This window comes from Pygocentrus nattereri, chromosome 24, assembly GCF_015220715.1.
Source record: "Pygocentrus nattereri isolate fPygNat1 chromosome 24, fPygNat1.pri, whole genome shotgun sequence".
Lineage (NCBI taxonomy): Eukaryota > Metazoa > Chordata > Actinopteri > Characiformes > Serrasalmidae > Pygocentrus > Pygocentrus nattereri.
In genome coordinates, this window is record NC_051234.1 from 26593883 (window position 1) to 26619879 (window position 25997).

Sequence of the window (25997 nt, forward strand, 5' to 3'; positions counted from 1 at the left end):
GAGGATGCCAAAATTCATGGACTGCTCCAGGACATACATCTCTGAGCCCTGTGTTGTGTTTTCGAAGATATAACTGCGCCTGACAAAAAGGAAATAAAAAGAAGTTAAAAAAAAAAAGAAAATAGCGTGAAATATAATTTGTACTGTTAAAAAAATAATCCATTTTAAGTTCTGTGTCATTTCTATCGATTGTTGCACAATGTTGCCTCAAGGCAACATACCCCAAAACACCACCCACATGCATAATAATGTTTTTGATTTCTGTTAGCATTCCCGTTTTATGCAAGAAAACAGACTTTTTTACACATTGTTTTCCTAATGAGTGCAGTAGGGGGATATTCATTAAGTAAATGTGTAATGAAAAGAGTCTGTGTCAGGTGTGGCAAATTAAGTGTTCTCAAATGGCAAATTAAGTAGTATGTATTTTTTCTTTTCATTTCATTTCATTTGTGGATAAAAACTTCTGAAAATGTAACAAACGTGTATGGAGAGGTGTGGACTTTGTTTATTCATTGTGAGTTGTGTACATGCTTTAAAAGTGGGCTGTGTAATAGACACCAAGATAGTTGTTAAATTAATATAAGTGTGAATTCTGTGACTTAAACACAGTTCAGTAATAAAAAAAACACTTATGAAGAAGAGAGTTGTTTATGGTGCGAAACAGGCTGAATCTCAATAAGTGTCTGTCAGTTTGCTGTTGAAATTTGCAGATGAAGTTGCTGTGGGAGTATGAGAAGATGACCAAAGGCATGTTCTACTGGAACCTGTTTATTTGCTCAAAATGTCCTTGTTTAGTTTACCCTCTTAAGTTGGGTGCACTTTCCATTCTCGATTAACCACCACCAAATGCTTGCTTGTTTGTTTGGGTGCGCCACATTGAGTGTTCCTCATGTTTCAAGATCAGAATTTATAAGCCAGCATTGTACCTGTTATTATTTTACCATTTAATCATGACTATTAAAGACTGAAAGAACAAGGCAGTTCCCTTGTAAAAAGGTTTTAAGGTGTGTTTGAAATACAACGCTAATTGTGTTCAATTTGTAATTAGCAAACAAAGGATGTTTATTGATTAGATGGAGTTTATTGAGAGTGGCAGAAAATAAATGGCATGAATAAGCAATAAACGCGACTGGCCTCATTAACCATGGAAAATTAGCAAGTAGCCTGACTCGAACCTCAAACAGGAGCTGCTTTTTTTTGTCAGACTTCAACCTCACTCACTGAGTTAATCATGGTGTCAGTGGATCACCCTTCAGCTGGATATAGATGCACAGACAGACAGACAGACAGGATTTTGGCTCAGCTAGATGCAAATCTTTTAAAAACTTTGTCTAGTGATTCAAAATCTTTGAAATGTTTTCAGTTATTTTAACTGCTTTACTGAACATGTAGCACAAGTGAGAAAAAATAAATCAGATGTCACTATAAAATAATAGTCATAATATTAAATTGAATAATGACAAGGTTCCAATAAAGCATTAAATAAATAAACTATTAAAATTACTATATAGTAACTTAACAAGTAACATATCAGATGAAGATAAAATGAATAAAAACATAAATTAATTAAATGAAAGAAATAGAAGATGTAAGACAATAAATTGGCAATAAGAAAACAAATTAAAATAATGCTAATAAAATAAATAAAAGAAATAAAAAAAGAATAATAAGTAGAAAAAAATTAAAGGTAAACATAAATACATAACATCATATTTGCAAATCCTTTTCAACCTATATTCAATTGAATACACTACAAAGACAAGATATTTAATGTTCAAATGGATAAACTTTATTGTTTTTTGCAAATATTCACTCATTTTGAATTTGATGCCTGCAACACATTCCGAAGAAGTTGGGACAGAGGCATGTTTACCACTGTGTTACATCACCTTTCCTTTTAACAACACTCAATAAGCATTTGGGAACTGAGGACCCTAATTGTTGAAGCTTTGTAGGTGGAATTCTTTCCCATTCTTACTTGATGTAGAACTTCAGTTGCTCAACAGTCCGGGGTCTCCGTTGTCTTATGTGGCGCATTATGAAGCGCCACACATTTTCAATGGGAGACAGGTCTGGACTGCAGGCAGGCCAGTCTAGTACCCGCACTCTTTTACTATGAAGCCACGCTGTTGTAACACGTGCAGAATCTGGCTTGGCATTGTCTTGCTGAAATAAGCAGGACGTCCCTGAAAAAGACGTTGCTTGGATGGCAGCATATGTTGCTCCAAAACCTGCATGTACCTTTCAGCATTAATGGTACCTTCACAGATGTGCAAGTTCCCCATGCCATGGGCACTAACACACCCCCACACCATCAGAGATGCTGGCTTTTGAACTTTGTGCTGATAACAATCCGGACAGTCCTTTTCCTCTTTGGCCCAGAGGAAACGACGTCCATGATTTCCAAAAACAATTTGAAGTGTGGACTCGTCAGACCACAGGACACTTTTCCACTTTGCGTCAGTCCATCTCAGATGAGCTTGGGCCCAGAGAAGCCGGCGGCGTTTCTGGGTGGTGTTGATATGTGGCTTTTGCTTTGCATGGCAGAGTTTTAACTTGCACTTGTAGATGGAGCGACGAACTGTGTTCACTGACAGTGGTTATCTGAAGTGTTCCTGAGCCCATGTGGGAATATCCGTTACAGAATGATGTCGGTTTTTAATGCAGTGCCGCCTGAGGGATCAAAGGTCACGGGCATTCAATGTTGGTTTTCTGCCTTGCTGCTTACTTGCAAAGATTTCTCCAGATTCTCTGAATCTTTTGATGATATTATGGACTGTAGTTGATGAAATCCCTAAATTCCTTGCAGTTGCATGTTGAGAAACATTGTTCTTAAACTGTTGGACTATTTGCTCACGCAGTTGTTCACAAAGTGGTGAACCTCACTCCGTCCTTGCGTGTGAACAACTGAGCCTTTCAGGGATGCTCCCTTTATACCCAATCATGACACTCACCTGTTTCCAATGGACCTGTTCACCCGTGGAATGTTCCAAACAAGTGTTTTTTGAGCATTCCTCAACTTTCCCAGTCTTTTGTTGCCCCTGTCCCAACTTCTTTGGAACGTGTTGCAGGCATCAAATTCAAAGTGAGTAAATATTTGCAAAAAACAATAAAGTTTATCCATTTGAACATTAAATATCTTGTCTTTGTAGTGTATTAAATTGAATATAGGTTGAAAAGGATTTGCAAATCATCGTATTCTGTTTTTATTTATGTTTTACACAACGTCCCAACTTCATTGGAATTGGGGTTGTTAAATCATATTAAAAATAAAGTAAAATCAAATAAAACAGTTGCAGTTTGTGCAGAGGTGGTTAGAGACTAAAAGTTTAAAATGTTCGTGTGACACCAGAGAGCGAAGCTTTAGAGATTCCTGTAATAAATTCCAGCTTGCTGGTGCTGTACCTAAAAGCAGATTTTCCCAGCTCACGGCACCTGAAGGGTGATCCAATCAGTAGAACAAGTCTGATAGAGAAATTCAGAGCAAACAATTGGCTTAATGAATATCAGATGAACTCCCTTTGTGTAAATGCCTGTTAACTCCTACTTACTACTTAATATCTCTTGCTGCAGTCTTCAGTTCAGTTCAGTTCAAAGACACGGGACTGCTTTTTAATACTGTAGCTGGAGAGAGTTCTTAGACTAATTCTGCAGCTTTGAGCTATGTGATATGATGTGGGGATTTTTTTTAAATCACTCTCATCATTAGGAAATGATGAAGAACTTCACTGGCTGTTTTACTCAGCTCTTTTCATATCCCTGTTTTTTATTTCTCAATATTCTACATTTTATTATATATTTTCAGTTCTACAGTTTCTGCAGTGCTCATTTTCCCTACAGGTCTGAACTGGCAACTCGTTGTAGGTTTCTATCCTTGGTGTAGGTTATTTATTTCGTGGGACTCACTTTTAAAATTAACTCAACTTGTAACTGTAATTTTAAATGGGTTATAATCAAACTAAATATTTAGGCAGTAATATATAAGCATGAAAGCTCTGAAAATGGTCATGAGTCCACGAGAGTGTTCTCAAGTTCTGTTGGGATCTAAAGGGTCATTACATGCATGGTGGTACAGTGCTTTGCTTTGTTAGCAAATGTTGAGTTGAGCAGCAAAAATCTTCTTCTTCTTCTTTCGGCTGCTCCCTTTAGGGGTCGCCACAGCGGATCATCTGCCTCCATCTTGCCCTGTCCACTGCCTTCTCTACTTTCACACCAACCATCTCCATGTTCACCATCACTACATCCATAAACCTTCTCTGAGGTCTACCTCTTCTTCTGCCCGGCAGCTCCATCTCCAACATTCTTTGACCAATATATCCACTATTCCTCCTCAAACCATCTCAACCTGGCCTCTCTGGCTTTATCTCCAAACTGCTCCACCTTCACCGTCCCTCTGATCTGCTCATTTCTAATCTTGTCCAGCCTTGTCACTCCCAACGAAAATCTCAGCATCTTCATCTCTGCCACCTTATGCCGAAATAAACTGGTATTTTGTGTATGTAATATGCAAACAATATTATCAGTATTTTTTGTGGAATTCATAGAAATTAATATGCTTGACTGTTTTTGTGTTTTTTCTGTTTTGTAGCTATGATGTATAAATGCTAGTCATTTTTGTTTCTGTTCTGCCAGCCAGTCCTCAAACTGCTCCATTTAATTTCACACTAGTGCTGGTTTGTGTCAAGCCAAGTGTGGATCTCATCCTGGCCCTGTCGCTGGATTCACAGCTCTGCAGATTCATTTGATGCATAGTTGAGATTTTGGCCCTCAGCCCTTGAACCCTTTCTTTGTAAGTTTATGTGCATCTTCAGAAAGTTGAAATCAACCCTTTCCCTTTTTAAAATAAAGGTGTCAGAAAAGGTTCTTAGAGCGATTCCACAGAACAACCACTTTTTTTCCACTTTCAGAGGGCTTTTTTTACCCAAGAAGTTAAATTCAGTAACTTAACATTAATAGTACATTAAAATGCGCAGAAGAAATGTACACTCAGTCATATTTAGCAGGCTGAAGATTGTCCTCAAGGTGGTACCATAGTTTTTGCTGATTTATAAAAGAAGTGCTTCACATCGGTGACACTGTATGCCCTTGTTAAAGTTTAAAAGAGTTTTTCCAAGAACTGTGCTTTCCAAAACATGCTGTGAACCTTTATTTTTAAGAGTGCAAGTTTCAAATATCTGCTGTCCATAGGCCTCACATTCATACCCAAGTGCTTTATTATAGGCGACCGGCTTGCTATTCCGCTTTGTCAGCACAGGACTACCCTCCGAGCTCTCCTCTGCACATTTATTAAATAATTTTATCGTTTTGGAATATTGACAGAGGGCTCCTGCTTATTGGGTAGACCCTGTTAAAAGATTGGCATTCCATCATAATGATGGGCTGATATATCAAGCGCCTGCTGTAGTCTAATTGCCGCCCTCTCCTCCTGCCTCTGATAGCAGTCTAGCACACTGAGCTCTAGAAGAGTGGAAAATAATGAAATGTCCCAGTAAGGCATTGCTCTTTTCACCGAATCTGGCTACACTCTGTGTTTTTTTTCTCTTGCCTAGTGTTTCTGCCAAGCTGTGGGAGTGGAGCTGTCCTCCATCAATCCTCACACACATGATTAGCAGTGAATAATCACTCTGCTCTTATTACCCTTAGAAGTCTGGATCAGTTTATTGTTGTCAGTTTGTTGTAGTATGTCTATAAGTTAGAAGAACAAGTAAGTAACTTTAGGTTAGGTAATAATGCGTCAACAGTTGAAGAAGTTGCAAAACACTAGTTTTTGATAATTGGATTGTATAGTAATTCAAGGTGGTTACTATGGTGTTGTTAAGAGGTTGCTGTGGTATTCCAGCTTGTTAGGGTGAAATTTGGTTGCTCAGGATTTGCTAGGCTACTGTTGTGCTATAACTGGTGTGAATATGTTGTTAAACCTTTGCTAAAGTATTCCAGGTGGTTGTTAAAGTGTTGCTAGGTCAATGAAATTGTGTCCCGGGTGGATGCTAAGGCTAAGGTGTTGCTAGGTTTTTGCTATGCTGTCCCAGGATCCAAAGGTCACAACGTCTACAAAACAACAACCATTTAGTTTACGATCCAAAACTACAGCTAAACCTACTTACCTTCTGAGTTTAACGTTGATGATTGTAACATAGTGGCACATCTGGAACAAAGTTTTCTTCAGGCACTATTTAGTCTTAAAGCATCCTCAATGTATTGTGCTCTGCTGTCAAAATCTCAGACCAGCTACACTCTCAGGGAAAGAACCTACTTGACTGTCACTGGTTTGGTGCCCTCAATAGCGCCTGCTATTTTTAGTCTATCATAAAACAATGTCTCAGGCATCAAGCAACATATGCAGAAACACTTTTTATAGTAACTTCCTGTGTGGTGGCTTTTAGAGGCTTCAAACATCTGGTTCCTATCACCACCACTGAGCATAATTTTGACTTCTCTAGAACAGAGCATTTAACATAATATTTCTCTGAGTGGCTTTGTTTATATCTGAACCATTTAATTATGCAGAAAATTTGAAAATTGGCAGACTTCTCCTGTAAGCATCCCCCTTTTTACCTGCTAGTTATAGAACATTAGCCCTAATCAGGACGAGAGCTAGGCTTATGGGAAAATAAAAGCTTTAATTGGTGCTTGTAAAGTCCCTTGCAGCTTGCAGTAAGTGGATGGAGAGAGTTGTGTGGAGGGTTGATGAGGGGGGCTCAAACCCACAGGTCTCTTCTGTCCTCTTTAAATTCCTGCCCGTGCTGTTGGAGGCCTTGTTTGATCTTTTGCTTAACCACGGCTCCACATGTGCAGGCCTGCTTTTGGCAGAAGAGGCTGCTCCACTCAAGCTGAGGCTGAAGTCTGAAGTACGTTAAGATGTGATTTTTGTGTGCTGTTTACCTCATAACATGTTAGGTTTGTAACTTCTCAAACCTAATTACTGATTTAGAGTGATACATCCTGGTCTGTGAACTAAGAATACGCAATATAGCCAAAAAATCCCAATATTTTTTTTATTTTTTTTTTTTGCAATATAATGATATTTAGTTTTTTCTGGGGTTTGAGCTGGAATGAATAAAAAATGTCAAACGTAACATTTAAGAAAGCTCTTACATTTAAGTAAGAGTACAATAGTTATTTTTAGTTCAGTGTTTGTAAAAATAAACAATGTAATGGACAATGATGTCCTATGCTGTCATGACACCAGCTACTTGTCATTACAAAGTTTATTCAGCTGCTGCACTATTTCTCTGTATTTGGCCTTTTTCTTATACATGCAGATGTTCAGTGTTCTAGAAGTACCAGAAACTGTCATGATATACTCTGAAAGGCATGACTAATCACTAGAACTAGGGATGTCCTATAGTATTAGATTGGAGCTGTGCAGATGTATTTTACCCATATATAAAGGCTATATATATATATATATATATATATATATATATATATATTGTGAATTTCCCCGCTGTGGGACTAATAAAGGATTATCTTATCTTATCTTATATATAATCAGTTTAGAGTAATTTTACACGTATATGGATCATTCAACTGAATTGGTTCAAAGTCAGGGTGTTTCCCAGTCGTGACGATTCTAATTAGTTTTGAGCAGAACTTGAAAACACAAGCTCGTACATGACGTGTATGAAAATCATAATACCTTTCATGAAACTGTACTTAATTACAGAAAATGTGTTTCGGTAGTGAGGATTCTCCACTGATTTCACTGGGATCTAACTGCTCATTATATGGCCATGAGGGACAGGGATGCAGTCTCACTTCTTGCTCTGAAGTACGGGGATTTGGCTGAAATATGACCTACAGACAAAACTAGGTTTAGTTAATGACATGAAAACATGGAACAGCGTTTTTTTGAATAAAATGTAATTAAAACAAAAACTCATAATGAATCAAAAATCTTTTCTCTTCAAAAGAAATCAAAAGTATATTTTAAAAAGCCACTCAAAAACAAAAAGTAAGTTTTATGTTTACAAGTGTACAGTACATTTAGGGGTTATAGTTTGGGACACCCACCTCCTACTGTAACCTATCAATAATGATTTTTGGGTTTAAATAGATCATAACATAATCCATCCAAAGGTCCACATATTTTTTTTTTCCCATGTGTTTTTTTTCTGCAGTTTGAATTAATTCTGTAGAATGCAGGCTTTAGGCATACCACGGCAAGTGATGTATCTTATTAGACTAACATCACATTCTTTGTTAAACTTTAGAAGTGACTACATGATGAGCAGTGCATGCATATCTGTCACTGCATTTATGATTGAGTAGAAGTCCATACCTACATGTTAACATCTGCATGTTTGCCTGACTGTGTTTGGTCTTGCGTTCACAGTATATTCCATTCAATTCACAGGAAAATGACTGTAACAGGACATGGCACGAGTGTGTATCAGAGATGATTAGTGTCAAACCTAAACTAGCCTTTTGAATCTGCTCTCAGCTGACCTCTTGCTTTCTTCATTTGCCATTAGACTGCTGGAGATGTTTGCTGTATTATATGAAGTGAATCCAGGCCTGCCGTGCCCAGAGCTCTTCAACGCACCCTGACATACATTAGCATAACCTCTGATTAACTGTTGTCCCATATGGCACAAGCAGAGCTTGGTGTTTAATTTCCCACACAAAGGGCTGCAGTGAAAGTTCCATTAGGGGAGCTGGGTGCACATTCTTTACTTATGCCAGAGCCTGCAAGCACAGAATACTCATTTTGGACCTGATGAGTTCTATCCTGCAGTTGTTGTGATAGAACATTATGAATATGACTATGTGAAGGAATGGTCTTCTGTTAATAATATTATCTTTTATTTTGTTATCTAATCAAATTGACATAATTTCATATTTGACTGAGTGCCTAGTGAATTATATTTGCATTCTGTTTACAGTCTGTATCCGCTCTGTTCACTTTTGTTTTGGTGGCAGAAATGTGGCAAAACAAGGCATAAAGACAACAGTAACTTTCCATCAAATTCAAATCATAACTAGAAAGGTAAAGTCTGTGAACAAACTTCAAGTTGGCTGGAAAAAGCCAGCTAATTACTTTGAGTTAAAATGGTGGCTGACTGTTGATGATTGCCAAAATCTTGCTTAGATATTACTAGGTGATACCATCCAAGGTGTTGCTGGGTGCTACCTTAAACTGCTAACTTAAATTCTTAAAGTCACTATAGCCCTAAATTCAGTGCTACATTAAATGCAGTGTCACCTTAAATCCAATATTTTTGCTAATATTTATGTGCATAAGGCTACGCTTGTGAGTCTGTGTGAGAAATGTGCACATCACGTGACATCACTTTTGGCATTTAGGCTTGAATGTCCAAAACATTCTGCCATTCATTTCCTATGGGGAAAAAATGTTGGCTTTGAATGATCTTTTCTGAAAACCGTATGTCAGATCGAAAGCACAAGCTAATCAGGTCCTGCAATCCAGCAGTGTATGTATTTTATGCAATATATTTTAAGCGTAGAATAAAATCAGAAGAAGACTACAAAGAACAGTAAATTGGCTTTTTCAAGCCAACTTATAATCACATTATACTACCTACTAACACAAAGGTGGCATCAAAGCCTAGAATCTTGTGATTCTAGAATTTTGTGACAGAATTCTTGGCTAATTTCAATGAACTATGGTTGAGAAATTATTAATATTGACTTGTGTGATATTTGTAATATTGACTTGAAATGTGTCAGTGCTGGCTTCTGAAGTTTAAATAAGGTAAGATTCCTGAGAGTGAAAATTCACCTTGTTGGCTTTTGCCTAACTGGTTACAAATGGACGGAAAGTCCTTTAGCGTTCCGTCAGCTTATTGAGTTGTGTAGAGGGAAGGCGTAAAAAACAGGCCATTAGTATGACATAAGAATGTGTCACAGTGCTTGTAATAACAAGCAACTGGAAAGATTCAGTTCTATTTTATTTATGAAGCACCTTTTTACAAAAGATGTCATCACAAATCAGCTTTCCAGAAATGCGGATCCAGCCCCTGAATGAGTTTTAATAGTCGCTCTGGAAGAACACGATGAAGAGAAAGGCTGAGAGGAACCAAGGGCCCTATTTCCATTATAATGCAAGCATGGGAAAAAACCAACAAATAACAGTTGTTAGGACAAAAAAGAATGAACAATGAAACATAAATGTATGATATATAAATACATAAAATCAGATCAGTGAAATTACTGTACATGTTCCTTTTATTCCAGCAGAAATGTCCGCAGTTTAACGGCAGGTTAAAACAGGTTTTAAAAGTTAGTGTTAGATTTGTGGGCTGAGGTAAGATGTTATGAAGTCACACTCACTTTTTCACTCATTAACTTTTACACACTGTCATGAATAAAATAACTGTTACTAATGCACATTCATTTTCTTTTCTTTATGCCTGGTCTGCTCTTGCATATGCTGTCTCTCACCTTTTCGCCACTGGTGTTCATGGGTGCTGAGTTACATTGTTACAAGCACGTTTTCACACCCCCTGTAATGTTCTTTGTGCTTGTTGCCAGCCAGTGTCTCCTTGCTGGCATTTCTGCCAAATTCCTATCTGTTTTCTCCCTTTTTTGTTGTCAGTACCAATTATTCACCAAAAAAAATTATATGGGCAGAATTCCACAGCTGTCGTTTTTTTTGCTTCATACTGCAGTATAGTTTACAGTATTATATCAATCTGACCTCTTGACATAACTTGGATTACTTTGACCTACATTACTTTTATTACTCTACATTACAACACATTAATTGATCATTTGAATGGCCTTGATTCATTAAAAATACAAAAACTCATCAGGAACATCTGGAATGTGGTCAGGATGCTAACAGCGCACAGTAAAATATTTGTGATATCAGCTGGTGTATCAGAATTGCAAATGCCAATATCATGATCATGGGTAACAAATCAGCATTGTCCATCCCTGAGTAAGCAAGTGTGTGTATGTGTGGGTGTGTGTGTGTGTGTGTACACACATACACATTCTACATGTACCTCTCTGCCATGAATAGATAAACCTGATCTCAAAACTATGATAAAACAATGTCTCAGACACCAGGCAGTGTATTCAAAACCATTTCATGTAATAACATTCTGTGAGGGGTCTCTTCAGATGTCTGGTTCCCATCACCACCAAGCATTTTCCATCAAACTACTGTGAATGACTTCATTCAAATCTTAACCATTTCATTTTAAATTTGTTTCTTCACTCAACACCCCCTGTACTCCAAGCCCCAGTGGATGATATGCCTGTAGTCATGCCACTGGAGCTGCCACTCTCTCTTTAGTGCCTGAGCAAAGTTTGAAAGCTTCCTCAAATTATTATTCTCCCTAAATCTTCATTCGTGCTGGGTGAAAAATTGTCTCTGCAAGCAACATGCTGCAAGCTTTACTCTCCCTTTCATCCATACGTAGTGGAGTTATGAATTAGCTAAAGTTTTAAAGAAAAACCTTGTCTAATTTCCTACATATACTGCATAGCAAAACTTTAAGGACACCAAGCTTTTTTAAAAATATGAGTTATCTTGATATTTTCAGTAAGAACATACAGTAACTGTTTTGCTTTTCTTAAGTTAACCCATCTGCGTTCACACAGATCAATTCTTAATTGAGTCAAAACTTCTCTTAAAGTTTTTGTTCTCCCTCTCATTTAGGTAAATGTAGTTCTCCACTAGTTTGGGCTCACCTCACACAGTCCCATCAGACCTTTTGTGTCCACATATGGCATAGAGTTTTGTATCATATTATTAACAGTAGCAGTTAAAATAAATGCAAATGTCTGTGAATTAAAATTGATCCTTTAATTTATTATCTATTTATCTTTATTCATCTAGCTTTATTTATTAATCTAGATTTATTTATTTAACTTGTGTTGGGAGTGTAAACCTACAAGTGCTACCCTGCAAAGGTCTTGTTAATTCAAAACAGCCACTTGCTAATACTTTGCGTATGCTTTGCTCAAACACTATGTCCATCAAAGTGTCCTTGGTTGGGAAAGCATGTTTTTGTCTAAGTAATGATTTGACAGGTTTTTGTTTTTTATAGCACATATTGGTCTAAAGGTGGTCATGTGCTGATGTCACAACAAGGCGATTTAACATGTGTGGCTTTATTTCCAGGGTAGCACGGTTACTAATACTGTCACAGATGTTTACATATGCAATATTACTTTCCTCAGAATAAGTCTGCTTCGTTTCTGCAAGCTAAGAAAGCACGCGTATTTATACTAAATACAAGTGTCTCCAAACTTTTGAGGCAGTGCATTTCCATCTTCCCCTCTTGATTCCTGTGACACCCCACCCTACCACCTCCTCTGCGTCCTCTGTCTCACTTTTAAACATGCACCCTTTTCATGAACAACTTTAAACATGCATACAACCTGCACATGCAGTTGTAGATTGATCAGTGCCTTTGTTTAGAGACTCATTACAAACTTCCCAGAGTGCAGTACACAAACACAAAAGCAGAAATGGATATCAATAAGCCCCCAGCTACAGCAAAGCCCCCATCAAGGAGAGATGGACAATCGCTATTAGGCCACATGAAGTCACTGCACCAATATGAACAGCCGAGCATCAATAACGCTGTTAATGGTGTGCCGGCAGCAGATTCTTCAGCACATCAACCTTTCACAAATCACTGTTGGAACTTTTAATGTGAGCAGACTGTTTCAGATCTTTCTGCGAGAAGTTGTTCTACTTAACAACTTCTATGCTTGGTTTGAGGCACAGAACGGCAAGATGAGGAAAACCACACCTCCTCCAAGTGAACTGGTACTGTGTCTGTCCACTGCTGATGTGCGGAGAACTCTAGACAGAGTCGACCCATGAAAAGCACCAGGATCCGACAGCATACCAGGCAGAGTGCTCAGAGAATGAGCCGATCAGCAAAGACCAGCTTCCTCCTTCACTGGACCCACCCCAACCGCTCAACTGATGATGCCATCTACACCACACACCACCCAGCTCTCTCCCACCTAGACAATAAAGACTCCTATGTCAGAATGGTGTTCATAGACTTCAGTTCAGCATTCAACACCATCATTCCTCAGCAGCTGATTGGAAAACTGAGCCTGCTGGGCCTGAACAGTTCCCTCTGTAACTGGATCCTGGATTTCCTGTCTGAGAGACCTCAGTTAGTTAGGATAGGAAATAACATCTCGAGCACCACCACACTGAGCACCAGTGCCCCTCAGGGCTGTGTGCTCAGTCCACTGCTGTTTACTCTGCTGACTCATGACTGTACTGCAAAGTAGGCTCAAACCACATCCTCAAGTTCGCTGATGACATGACTGTGGTGGGTCTGATCAGCAAGAACGACGAGTCAGCATACACAGAGGAGATGCAGCGGCTAATGGACTGAATGTAGACAAAACTAAGGAGATGGTTGTTGACTTCTGAAGAGTGCGAGGTGACCACCCCCCACTGAACATCACTGGCTCTGCTGTGGAAATCATCAGGAGCACCAAGTTCCTCAGTGTCCACATCACAGATAAACTTACCTGGTGCCTCAACACCAACTCCATAGCCAAGAGAGCCCAGCTGATGTCTGTTTAATTTATCCTATTTATTGTTTCTAGTTTCATTTTTTGTTTGCACACGATGTCTGCATCGTTCGTACTTTGTACTTTGTGTTCCTTGTTGCACCGTGTTGCTCCTGGAGGAACGTGATTTCACTCCACTGTGTACTTGTATGTAGATGGAATGACAATAAAAGCCTCTTGACCTTGACCTTGTAAAAGGTGGGTGTTATTCATCATTTAAAGGAGGGAGCTGTCTGTCGTTGACTGCTAAATGAAGAATCAGAACGTTTTTCAAGGAACGCCTCGCTGGGTCCGTCATTGTGGACTCTGAAGAACTAAAATAAGGGGTTTGCGAGTGGTGCAACTGCCTGTGTGTTGGGCCTATCATCAGGAGATTGCAAACTCCTCATTAATACTGTTGATTTCAGAGGAAATGTTAGCTGAGCATGTGTCTACAAATTTCCCATCCTATAGTACAAGTTGGAGATGAGGTTCCTACAACATTAACAAAGTACTCTTATTGGAAATATGTCCTCAAATGTTTTCTTAATCGTGTAAAAAGCTGACACTAAAGAAAATGCAACATTTCACCCTATGATATGCTGGGAATTTTAATGTACATGTACGTGTTGCGTGAAATATGACAGGCTAGTTTTGTGACACATTTTATTTTTCTCCTTTTTAATTTATTTTCTTTTTGTTGTGAAGCTGCAAAGCTCACTCATGACTGCTCAGATGACTAGACTGAGTGCCAGTGCTAAGGTTCCTTTAATCTTAGTCCACATGACTAATCATCAGTGCACATATTGACTCTCGTCTAGCTCCAAATTCAGAAGTTATTGATTGGAGTACTTTTTTCTGTGTCCTCCTCATTCTTATCTTTGGCATGGATGAAGATTTACGACAGCAAACGCAAGAAAACCATTACAACTTCTATAAGAGAATATTTGAAGATTATTTGAATTTTTTGTGTAAACATCCTCACAAATTCCTCGTTCCTACAGTGTTTGCTCAAATGTCCTTCACATTTTTCTTGGAAAGCTTTTGTGAATCCAGTCCCTGAATTGCTTCTGGAGTTGATAAGGTTAACTCAGTAAGCATTTATTCAGCTTCCTGCTAACATATAACACTTGGCACAGATGACATATATGACAATACAGGTCAAGAGTAATTGACAGCATTGTTGTCCCTCCAGATTTACTTTAGTCTTTAGTAAGAAGTCCTGGCAACCAGACCTTTTGCTGCTGAGCATTAGAGTACACCAAATCAGACGCAGCACATATATTTAAAGTACGTATGTGAATTATAAGACGGCACTGTCAGCCTCGTTGAAAATTTAATAACCTAATAAGGCGAAGCTATGAAGTAGTGGAGTTTGTGCTGCTAATGCCCTGTATTATCAGCACAAGCTAAATGATATATCTCTAATGCCTTTTCCAAGTTAATGCGTTTGAAAGGGAAGCGTTTTCTGAGTGCAAATGTCATCATTTCGTTTCCCGCTCATCTACCAATTGCACAAAATGAAATATAGCCATCGATTGAGGTAGGACTGAATGAATCGAGTGCAAATTAGCCAAGAACGTCTCGTATCCCATTCCAAGCCATGTGTGTGAAATTGCATTTTGTTTAGAAGGGCTTGTATGAGTCCCCCGGGGTGATTCACAGTGTTGTGGCATGTGTGTCATTTGTCTGGGCCATGGACCCGGGGGGCTTTAACCTAGATCAGACTGCAGTGACATGTTACCTAATGGATTGTAATGGAATCTCGAATATGACTTTGATTTGCTGTTAAGTTCAGTGGACACAGATAAGCAGCAGCTTTGAATGAGGTCGTGACGCTGCCTCTCCACTGTGCTATTCAGTTCCTACAAGGACGTTGTACAGTGTTGCACAGTGTGATGTGGTACATTCATACTGAAAGAGACTGAAATTCTCAAGCTATTCATTTTACACAGGCATCTTTTGTTGTTTTATTTAAAAGGGCTTGGTGCCTAGGTATGTTCAGATTTTAGATTTAGATTTAGTTTAGATTTGAGCTTTTTTTTTATGTGCCCTTTAGTGTAACTGATATAGGGACCATTCTACTGCATTATCTTTATTTTGATCAGTGCCATTGTCTTATATGCTTTTACATTAATACTCATACTCAATGCAGACGTCTGTTTGCTGACGGGACAGAGCTGGCATTCACCTCCAAGTGTGTTCCAATGACATTGCATTAGCGGCAATTCATAAAGACGTGCTGGCTGGCTTTGCATGACACTGGGGAAGCATGTGGTAGCCTTCACCTTCCTAGCGCTGATAGAATCTTGTGATTGGGGAACTGTACTTGTAGTAGAACTGGGCGTAACCAAATTGGAGAGAAAATTGGTAAACATAAAAAAAAGTTAAAGTGAAATCTTTATGATAATTAATTTTTTTTTTTTTTAATAAAATGCTGTTCCACGTTTTTTGTCACTACCAAAACACACTGAGTTTTAATTTGTAGGTGGAGCCTTATTTTTCCTCCTTACTCCTGTATCCTTGTGCCTCATGGCCACATGGTGAGCAGTTAGACTCCATTATTCTGAAGTAAATGTGTCCCAAAGTCTGAAAATCAGTGTGGAACATTTAAGAACTGTTAAATATTCAAGAAATATTATTTTGTGCAAGTACAGCTGTTCGAAGCTTTGTTCGTCATGTTCTGGCTATTGTTTTTGAGTTCTGCTCAAAATCAGCTAAAATTGTCATTATTGAAACATTTGACAACATTTCAATAGTGTTATTATTTATTAGTAGTGACAAAATGGAATGTTCGGCCGTTTGTCCCCAGAAAATAAACATAATTAAGTCTCAGGGTCACTTAAAGCAAAAGATTGTAGAATGGAAGTTTTAGTCAGTTAAAAGTCTGAAATGTGTTTTTAGGTCTGACTTTGAACCAGTTCAGTAGAATGACCAATATAGTGCCAATCAACAGTTTAACTAAGTATATTGTTGCTGAGTTACTAAAACATCATAACTTTTTTTTTCTTTTTTTTTTTTTTTTACAGCATTTGAAAACCTTGTTGGCCTTGAACATTGTGTGAACATTTCATGGTAAATGAATGAACCAAAAAGCTCCAAAAGTCACTCATGGTGGTTTGATGTGAAATGGTTCATTCTAGGCAAAGATTTTCTTTACAGTGGTGATTGGAACTAAGGGTCTGAGTTTATGGTAAATTCAGAGGTGGTGGTTGAACTAGGGCAAGATCAGCTGCCAACTAAGGCCTCCTGAGCCAAGGACCAGTTTAATTTGATCAACGTGGTAACATTAAATAATATATTTGAGATATATATACATTTAAAAAGTAATACACTAATACACTATATTGCCAAAAGTGTTCACTCATCTGCCTTCACATGCATATGAACTTGAGTGACATCCCATTCTTAATCCATAGGGTTTAATATGATGTCGGCCCACCCTTTGCAGCTAAAACAGCTTCAACTCTTCTGGGAAGGCTTTCCACAAAGGTTAGGAGTGTGTTTATGGGAATTTTTGACCATTCTTTCAGAAGTGCATTTGTGAGGACACTGATGTTGGATGAGGAGGCCTGGCTCACAGTCTCCGCTCTAATTCATCCCAAAGGTTTTCTATCAGGTTGAGGTCAGGACTGCAGGCCAGTCAAGTTCTTCTACACCAAACTTGCTCATCCATGTTTTATGGACCTTGCTTTGTGCACTGGTGCACAGTCATGTTGGAACAGAAAACTGTTCCCACAAAGTTGGGAGCATGAAATTGCCCAAAATCTCTTGGTGCTGAAGCATTATGAGTTCCTTTCACTGGAACTAAGGGGCCGAGCCCAACTCCTGAAAAACAACCCTACACCATAATCCCCCCTCCACCAAACTTTACACTTGGTACAATTCAGTCAGACAAGGGCCGTTCTCCTGGCAACTGCCTGTTCTTAGCTGACAGGAGTGGCACCCAGTGTGGTCTTTTGCTGCTATAGCCCATCTCCTTCAAGGTTCGATGTGTTGTGCATTCAGAGATGTTATTCCGCATTCCTTGGTTGTAATAAATGGTTATTTGAGTTACTGTTGCCTTTCTATCATCTGGAACCAGTCTGCCCATTCTCCTCTGACCTCTCACATCAACAAGGCATTTTCGTCCACACAACTGACCGCTCACTGGATATTTTCTCTTTTTCTGACCGTTCTCTGTAAACCCTAGAGATGGTCATGCGTGAAAATCCCAGGAGATCAGCAGTTTCTGAAATACTCAGACCAGCCCGTCTGGCACCAACAACCACGCCATGTTCAAAGTCTCTTAAATCCCCTTTCTTCCCCATCCTGATGCTCAGTCTGCACTTCAGCAAGTTGTCTTGACCACCTCTACATGCCTACACGCATTGAGTTGCGGCCATGATTAACTATTTGTGTTAACAAGCAATTGAACCTAATAAAGTGGCTGGTGAGTGTGTATCCACCTATTCAGCTAACAGCAGTCAGTGTAGCCCGGTCCATTCACAATGAGGTTATAAGGAACATTTTAGCTTTGAAGCTCCAAACAGTGCAATCAGAACACAGCTCATTTACATTTATTAGTCTTAAGGCCACAGAAACAATATCAGTTATTATGTCTGTTCTTGTTATTTAAATCCATACAATCAAATAAAAAAATAATGTAGCTTATGCAGGCCCTTTAAATCATTTTATAATGTTATATAAAATATAATATGTTATATAAAATAATGTTCTTACAACTGTAAAATGAGTAATTATAGATGTATCAACTACATCAGCTGAGTTATACCAGATTTATCAACTAAGACGATTGCATTTGCTAAGATATAATCTTTTGCAGTGTAGATGGTTACACCACTCAGAAGCCCAAAGTTTCAAGTAATTTAAAAAATGTACATCCAGGAAACCCTATTTCTGTGTTTTGCCCAGAGCCCCAGAATCACTACATTCAAATAAACAAAATAGTGGTAAGTCAAGAATAAAAAGAATTTGCCTAGGGACTGTTTTGCCTTAGAACACCTGGCATGTTCCTCTCCACCTTGCAAATGTTTTAAAAAATAACATTTTAAGCCAAAAGTTTATTGCAGAACTATCTTAAAGCGATGTCTCTGGCATCAGTCAGTGAACTCATAACCATTTCATGCAATATCCTTCTCTGAGGGAGCCTTTAGAGGTATTAAACTCTTGAGATGTCTGGTTCCTGTCACTACAACTGTGAATAGTTCTCACTCTAGAATGGTGCATTTCACATGAAACCACTCTGTATGACTTTGTGTACCTCTAAATGTTTGAATTATGCAAGAATTTTGAAAAATCAGTGGAATTACATTTTTGTGTATGAATATGAATATTTTTCCTATTGCTGTTACTGGATGTATGAGGGTTTGTTATGACAGCAATGATATGCTTTTTTATCATCTTAAAAACCAAAGGTTTAGGCTTAACTACTTAAAATTTGTTTCTAGGACTCATATAAACATGATGTCTACATTTGAGGTTTGGCCTGCTTCCAGAGGGAGGGGGAAAAAATCAGGTTTCAGGTTGGATTCTGGACTTTTATGTATAAAGCTTAATTTTATTTACAATGACTGATTTTTTTAATGTGTTTAGTGTATTTATTTGAAGGAGTAAGGTTTAGGTAAGGTTTACACACTCTGGCGCATTTTCTCTATTGTCTTGTATGTGTACAACAAAGTTTGCCATGGGGGAAATAAAAAGAAAGCTTGCTAAAGAGGAACTGTTTAAAATTCCAATGAGTCAGATACATCTTCTTTGTGGAAACATTATGTCCTGGTCATTAGATCAGATAAAGATCACTTTGGTCACATACAGAGAAGAGCTTGTGACAGTATTTTAAGCTATGATAGCTGGAGGACTGGCCTGACGTCTCCTCAGCAACCCGTTGACAGTGAATGCAGCTGTTCAGCAGCAACTAATAGCCAGAAACAAATGTCACTGTTAGAGGACTTCTTCATAACTGTTAGTCAGCTACCGCAAAAGCTTGACTTTCAGATAAGAATAACACTGCATACCTGCATAGGGACTTAAAAACATGCATAAGCTTTGCATGATGTGTATACGTGAAGTAGTACTTGAAGAATTCTTAACAGCTTTTCTCATTAATTACGAGATGTTTTATAAGGTAAATTACACACTGATATGAGATCTTTAACTAAAGTGATAAAGATTTCTATAATTTACTTCATAAAATATCTTATGTCATCACTAATGTACACATCCCTACCCCTTTCGCCTCAAAATGAATGGTGTCCATTTTGCTGAACCCTAAATGCTTAATATTTAAAACCTGTGTAAAACTTGAACATTCTCCCTGGAATGGCTGAATATTTATACACACACACACACACATATATATACATATACATATATATATATATATTGCTGCTGTCGGAACAAAACCCCCAAAATCTCAATTTTTGTTGATTTTCAGTTTTTGACATCATTTGAAAATACATGTTGGCTTTAAATTGTGTGTAGAAGCATGAGTGCTGCCAGCATTGCTGCAGAGGTTGAAGAAGAGGGAGTGTCAGTGCTCAGACCATACGCCGCACAATGCGTCAACTCGGTCTGCATGGCCGTCGTCCCAGATGGAAGCCTCTTCTGAAGCTGACGCACAAGAAAGCCAGCAAACAGTTTGCTGAAGACAAGCAGTCCAAGAACATGGATGACTGGAACCATGTCCTGTGGTCTGAATAGACAAAGATAAGCTTGTTTTACTCAGATGGTGTCTAGCATGTGTGGTGGAGCCCTGGTGAGGAGAGCAAGACAACTGTCTCTTGCCTACAGTCAAGCATGGTGGTGGTAGCATCATGGTCTGGGGCTGTATGAGTACAGCCGGCACTGCGGAGCTGCAGTTCATTGAGGGAAACATGAATTCCAACATGGACTGTGACCTTTGGAAACTGCGCAATAAGGCAGTTTTTCAACATGATAACAACCATAAACACGCCTCCAACATGACAACTGCCTTGCTGAGGAAGCTGAAGGTAAAGGTGATGGACAGGCCAAGTATGTCTCCAGACCTAAGCCCAATTGAGAACCTGTTGGGCATCCTAAAGCAGAAGGTGGAGGTGTCTAACATCCACCAGCTCCGTGGTCATCATGGAGCTGCTCTGGTGAAGTCTATGTCCAAGAGGGTTCAGGCAGTGCTGGTGGTGGTCACACAAAATATTGACACCTTGAGCACAATTTGGTCATGTTCACTGTGAGGTGTAGTCACTTGTGTTGCCAGGAATTTAGAAATGAATGGCTCTGTGTTGAGTTCTTTTCAGAGGACTGTAAATCTGCACTGCTATACAAGCTGCACACTGACTACTTGAAGTTATATCCAAGTTTCATTTCTATAGTGTCGTCCCATAAAAAGATATAATAAAATATTTGCAGAAATGTGAGGGGTGTACTCACTTTTGAGAGACACTGTATGTATATGTGTGTGTGTGTGTGTGTGTGTGTGTGTGTGTGTGTGTATATGTGTGTGTGTGTGTGTGTATGTTTGTCATCTTACTTTTTTCCAAAATATATTTGTTTTTCTATTTATTTTACATATTTCTCTCTGTCTCTCTCTCTCGCTCTCAGAAACGTGAGCTCAGCAGGGGAGGAGGCGCGGAGGCGGATGAGAGAGTGTGAGGGGCTGACTGACGCTCTACTTTTTGTCATCCAGACTGCACTGGGGAGCACGGAGATTGATAGCAAGGTTTGACTTTATCTATTATTTCTCTCTCTCTCTCTCTCTCTCTCTCAGTTCAGTTCAGTTCAGGATAGTTTCTTTGGCATGACTGTATCAAATACAAGTTAATAAGATTAGCCGCACTTGAGCCTAAGGTCTTCATGCCCAATGCCAAGCATTTGTTAGAGGGGTGAAAAGCCCCCAAGCATTGGGCAATGGAGCAGTGGAAATGCATTCTCTGGGGTGATGGAGCTCTATCCAACACTTTGGGATGAGCTGGAGTGATCCAGAACTGACCATCCCACATCAGTAGAATCCAAATCCTATTTAAATGAGGAGAACGGTCTTGTGTCTGGAGAATCGATTTTATTTCTTGTGCGCAGGTACCAGACATTCAGGCGTTGGACGGACAGGTTTATTTAGGCTGGATTGATGCCACGATTAGGCGCAGTCCCTACATGACCAATGACAGATGTGTCTATATTGATATATAGAAACAGGGTGAAAAGGAATATACCACATGCACAATACTGAATATAGTAACGTACAGCCTTCCAGTAAAAGCACAACACAACAGTACAGTTCCTTCACCTCACTAAAGGTCTTGTGGTGGAATGCAATAACATCCTCGCAGCAATGTTCCAAAATCTAGTGTAAAGCCTTCTCAGAAGCATAAAGGATGTTACTGCAATAAAGGGATGACAAGCTCACTATTAATACTCTTTATTTCAGAAGAAACGCTTGATAAGCAGGTGTCTACAAACTTTTACAGATAGAGCAGCTATTAACTGAATGGGCTCTGTAGAGTAATGATTGAGTTATTTATGCTGTGAGCCAACAATATTAAAAATAACAGCAATAATAAGAAGTAACGATAATGATAACCTTAATTATAAGGATGATGATTGTTGTAATAATAATTGCCAAGCCTATTAGGTATGTTTCATTTTTCACATAGCGCTATCTCCTCTTCTTTCTCTCTCTCTCTCTCTCTCTCTCTCTCTCTCTCTGACTCAGTGTCTCTCTCCCTTTCCTCCTTCTGTTTCTCTTTCTTGTTCTCTCTATTTTGTCAGTCTCTCATTTTCCCCCTTTACTCCTCTCCTGCTCCTCTAGCTACACCTGCTCACTCTTCCTCGCTCTCTCTCTTGTCCTACTCTCACTTGCTCTCACTTTTCTTTCTCTCTTTCTCCCTGTCCTCTCTCATTCTCTCTCCTAGCTCTCCTACTCTTGCTCACTCTTACTATCTTTCACTGTTGCTCTCCTACTCTTCTTCACTCTTACACACTCTTTCACACTTACTCTCCTTTTCTTTTCCCCTTCCGTCTCTCTCCTTACCTCTTTCTCACCTCCTCTCCTCCTTCTCTTTTTCTCTCTTACTCTCTCTCTACTGTTTCCCTCTGTTACTGTCTCTTTTTTCCTCATTCTCTCTTTTTACTTCCTCCCCCTCTCCTCTTTCCCTTTCTCTCTCCCGCTTTCTCTCTCTCTCTCTCTCTCTCTCTCTCTCTCTCTCTCTCTCTCGCACCTCCTGCACTCTCCCCCATCTTTGCTGGAAAACAGCTTGTCTGTGTGTGTGATGCTCCATAATAAATAAACAGTTTTGTGCTTGGCTGCTCTCTCAAGGTTGCTGGGCCTCTATCTCCTAAATGGCGTTCTTTAATCATGATTTAACTGCTATCCTCCTCGGCCGGCACAGCCCAGTAATGGCAGGGTTGGGGATGCGTTCACAGTAATGAGAATTGAGTGGCGGGCTAGTGTTGATGCTACAGACGTGGCCCGGCTCTCTGCCTCTGGTCATTTTCAAACTCCAGCTCATTACAGCTTCCCACTGCCCCCTCTATCTCATCTTTACTGCGGCCAGCACCGCGTCATGATTCCTCACATTGGCACCAGACCCAGCGCCCTGTTTACCAAAGGCCTAGCAGATCCCAGTGGGCCCAGAAAGGTCGAGTACTCTACAGGCAAAAAGTGGACATGAGGGGTTGTGGGTTACTGGATGCACCAACTTTTGTTTTCTCTCCTGTTAAAACAATAACAAAAACTTGCTGGTGCCTAAGACTCTGGACAGTCAGAGCCAAGCAAATTGATATGCTTTCTACACCTCACTACACTTGCACTCTCTTTAAGACTTAAATTGAATTTAGAACCATTTGTCACTGTGTTTGCGCACTGTGAAATTAGACCTCTGCATTTAACCCCTCTGTGCAGTGAAACACCCACATACATGCACACTAGCAAACACACACACTAGGGGGCAGTGAGCACACTTGCCCGGAGCAGTGGCCAGCCCTATCCATGGTGCCTGGGGAGCAATAGACAAGTCATGGACTGTCAGCCAAAGGGATCGAACCAGCAACCTTCCAGTCACAGGGCTGGTTCCCTAACCTCCAGCCCATTCTTAAACTTCTCTACAACAAGACCTTTTAACACCCCGAAAAGCTGATATTCCCAAGTTAGAAAATTTGATGCAAAATTATTATAGCTATGCTGTATGAGCTCAAAATAACAAGTGATTAAATGTCATTGTATGTCTGGCACAAATTGATTTGCAAGAGGGTGATTTAAGCATTTTAGGACATTTTCTGTTCCTTTGACATTTTAATGAATAAAATATACACTATTTGCCAAAAGTATTCACTCACCCATCTAAATCATTGAATTCAGGAATTCCAATCACTTCCATGGCCACAGGTGTATAAAACCAAGTACATAGGCCTGCAGACCACTTCTACAAACATTAGTAAAAGAATGGGTCACTCTCAGGAGCTCAGTGAATTCCAGCATGATACTGTGATCGGACGCCACCTGTGTAACAAGTTCAGTTGTGCAATTTCCTCACTACTAAATATTCCACAGTCAACTGTCAGTGGTATTATAACAAAGTAGAAGCGATTGGGAACGACAGCAACTCAGCCACAGTTGCACACTCAGTGCGCAGAGGACGCCAACTTTCTGCAGAGTCAATCGCTACAGACCTCCAAACCTGATGTGGCCTTCAGATCAGCTCAAGAACAGCGTAGAGAGCTTCATGGAATGGGTTTCCATGGCTGAGCAGCTGCATCAAAGTCGTACATCACCAAGCGCAATGCAAAGCATTGAATGCAGTGGTATAAAGCACCACCACTGGGCTCTAGAGCAGTGGAGACGTGTTCTCTGGAGTGACGAATCACACTTCTCCGTCTGGAAAACTGATGGATGAGTCTGAGTTTGGCGGTTGCCAGGAGAACGGTACTTGTCTGACTGTATTGTGCCAAGTGTAATGTTTGGTGGAGGGGGGATTATGGTGTGGGGTTGGTTTTCAGGAGTTGGGCTCGGCCCCTTAATTCCAGTGAAAGGAACACTTAATGTTTCAGCACCAAGAGATTTTGAACAAAAAACGGCCCCTTCCTGTTCCAACATGACTGCACACCAGTGCACAAAGCAAGGTCCATAAAGACATGGATGAACGAGTTTGGTGTGGAAGATCTTGACTGGCCCGCACAGAGTCCTGATCCCAACCCGATAGAACACCTTTGGGATGAATTAGAGCGGAGACTGTGAGCCAGGCCTTCTCATCCAACATCAGTGTCTGACCTCACAATTGCGCTTCTGGAAGAACGGTCAAAAATCCCCATAAACACACTCCTAAGCCTTGTGGAAAGCCTTCCCAGAAGAGTTGAAGCTATTATAGCTGCAAAGGGTGGGCTGACATGGGATCCCAAGAATGGGATGTCACAAGTTCATATGCATGTGTAAACAGACAAGCAAATGCTTTTGGAAATATAATGTACATAGAAACAGCCACATAATTTAATGCTGCAAATTCTTTGTCAATGAAAACACTTTTGTTGTATTGTTTTCTTTCTTAAGTATTCAGTTTTTGTCTTAGAATTAACTGATACTTAAAAAAAAGGATACACTCACAAAAATATAAGACTTTTTCACAAAAGTCAAAATGTCTTCCAGTGTTGAAATTCAAGAGCTGCCCCAATAGTGTAAAACTGTCAAAATCAACTGTAAAAGAGACCAGATATAGATACAAAGATACCTTGATATTTAGTTTTGTCATTTTGCTGAAAAATTAGAGGAGGCGAATGAGGACACGATTGCCAGCAACCTGTGGTATGCATTGTTAATACATAAGAGGCTCTTAATAACGTAACAGCAAGTCCACTGCTGGCCTTTTAGAATGAGTAGTCGGCCTAATCAGTCAACCGTTTGCTCCGGGCTCTAACCGCTGGTGTGTGGGCCGTTTTAGGGCTGTCCTGTGGAGTTATAATTGCTGCAAGCGTGCCACCTGCAGCTGCTAGCAAATCAGTTCTCTTAACGTTCCGCACACTTTCCAAGCTGTCAGCACAGCACCTGTTGAAGAGCTCACTTTAAAATGCTGCAGGCCGCTGATCTGAGGAGCTGGAGCTTTCCAGCATAAACTGCTTTTTAAATAAGCTACAATACAGGACAGCCAGTTAGAACAGACCTTTTACATCCATGAGTCTTAAAGGTACAGTACCGAAAGCATTCTGTTTAATTTAAAGGCATAAGAAGTGTTTGGTTCTCAATATTAAGTTCTCAACTTTTTAAAAAGTCTTTATTATTTTCTTCATTGTAGGCCATAGGCTGTTTGTCATGTAGCCTCTTGGTTGTAGTCTATCATGAAGAGCGCAAAATACATTTTGAACAGGCTTTAACCACAAAAATGACTAGTTATTATATACTACTAATTTGCTCAATGCCTGATCTTCAATCAGTGGAGGGAAAAAACACAAAACATTCTAGAGTCCTTTATAAAAAAGAGCTGGTAAAGTGACAGTAGAGTTATAATGCGTGTAGTAAGTCTATAGAATTTTCAGCT

The 25997-nt window shown here is 39.5% G+C and overlaps 1 protein-coding gene across 2 annotated transcripts in view; it reads left to right on the plus strand.

Annotated features, from left to right (window-relative positions):
- Window positions 1–25997, plus strand: part of ctnnd2a (catenin (cadherin-associated protein), delta 2a) — a 570926-nt gene that overhangs the window by 452102 nt on the left and 92827 nt on the right. For both annotated transcript variants that reach the window (XM_017716448.2, XM_037534162.1), the window contains one exon: window positions 21079–21196. In XM_017716448.2, coding sequence (XP_017571937.2) covers window positions 21079–21196 — 118 coding nt within the window. The remainder of the gene's footprint in view (window positions 1–21078; window positions 21197–25997) is intronic.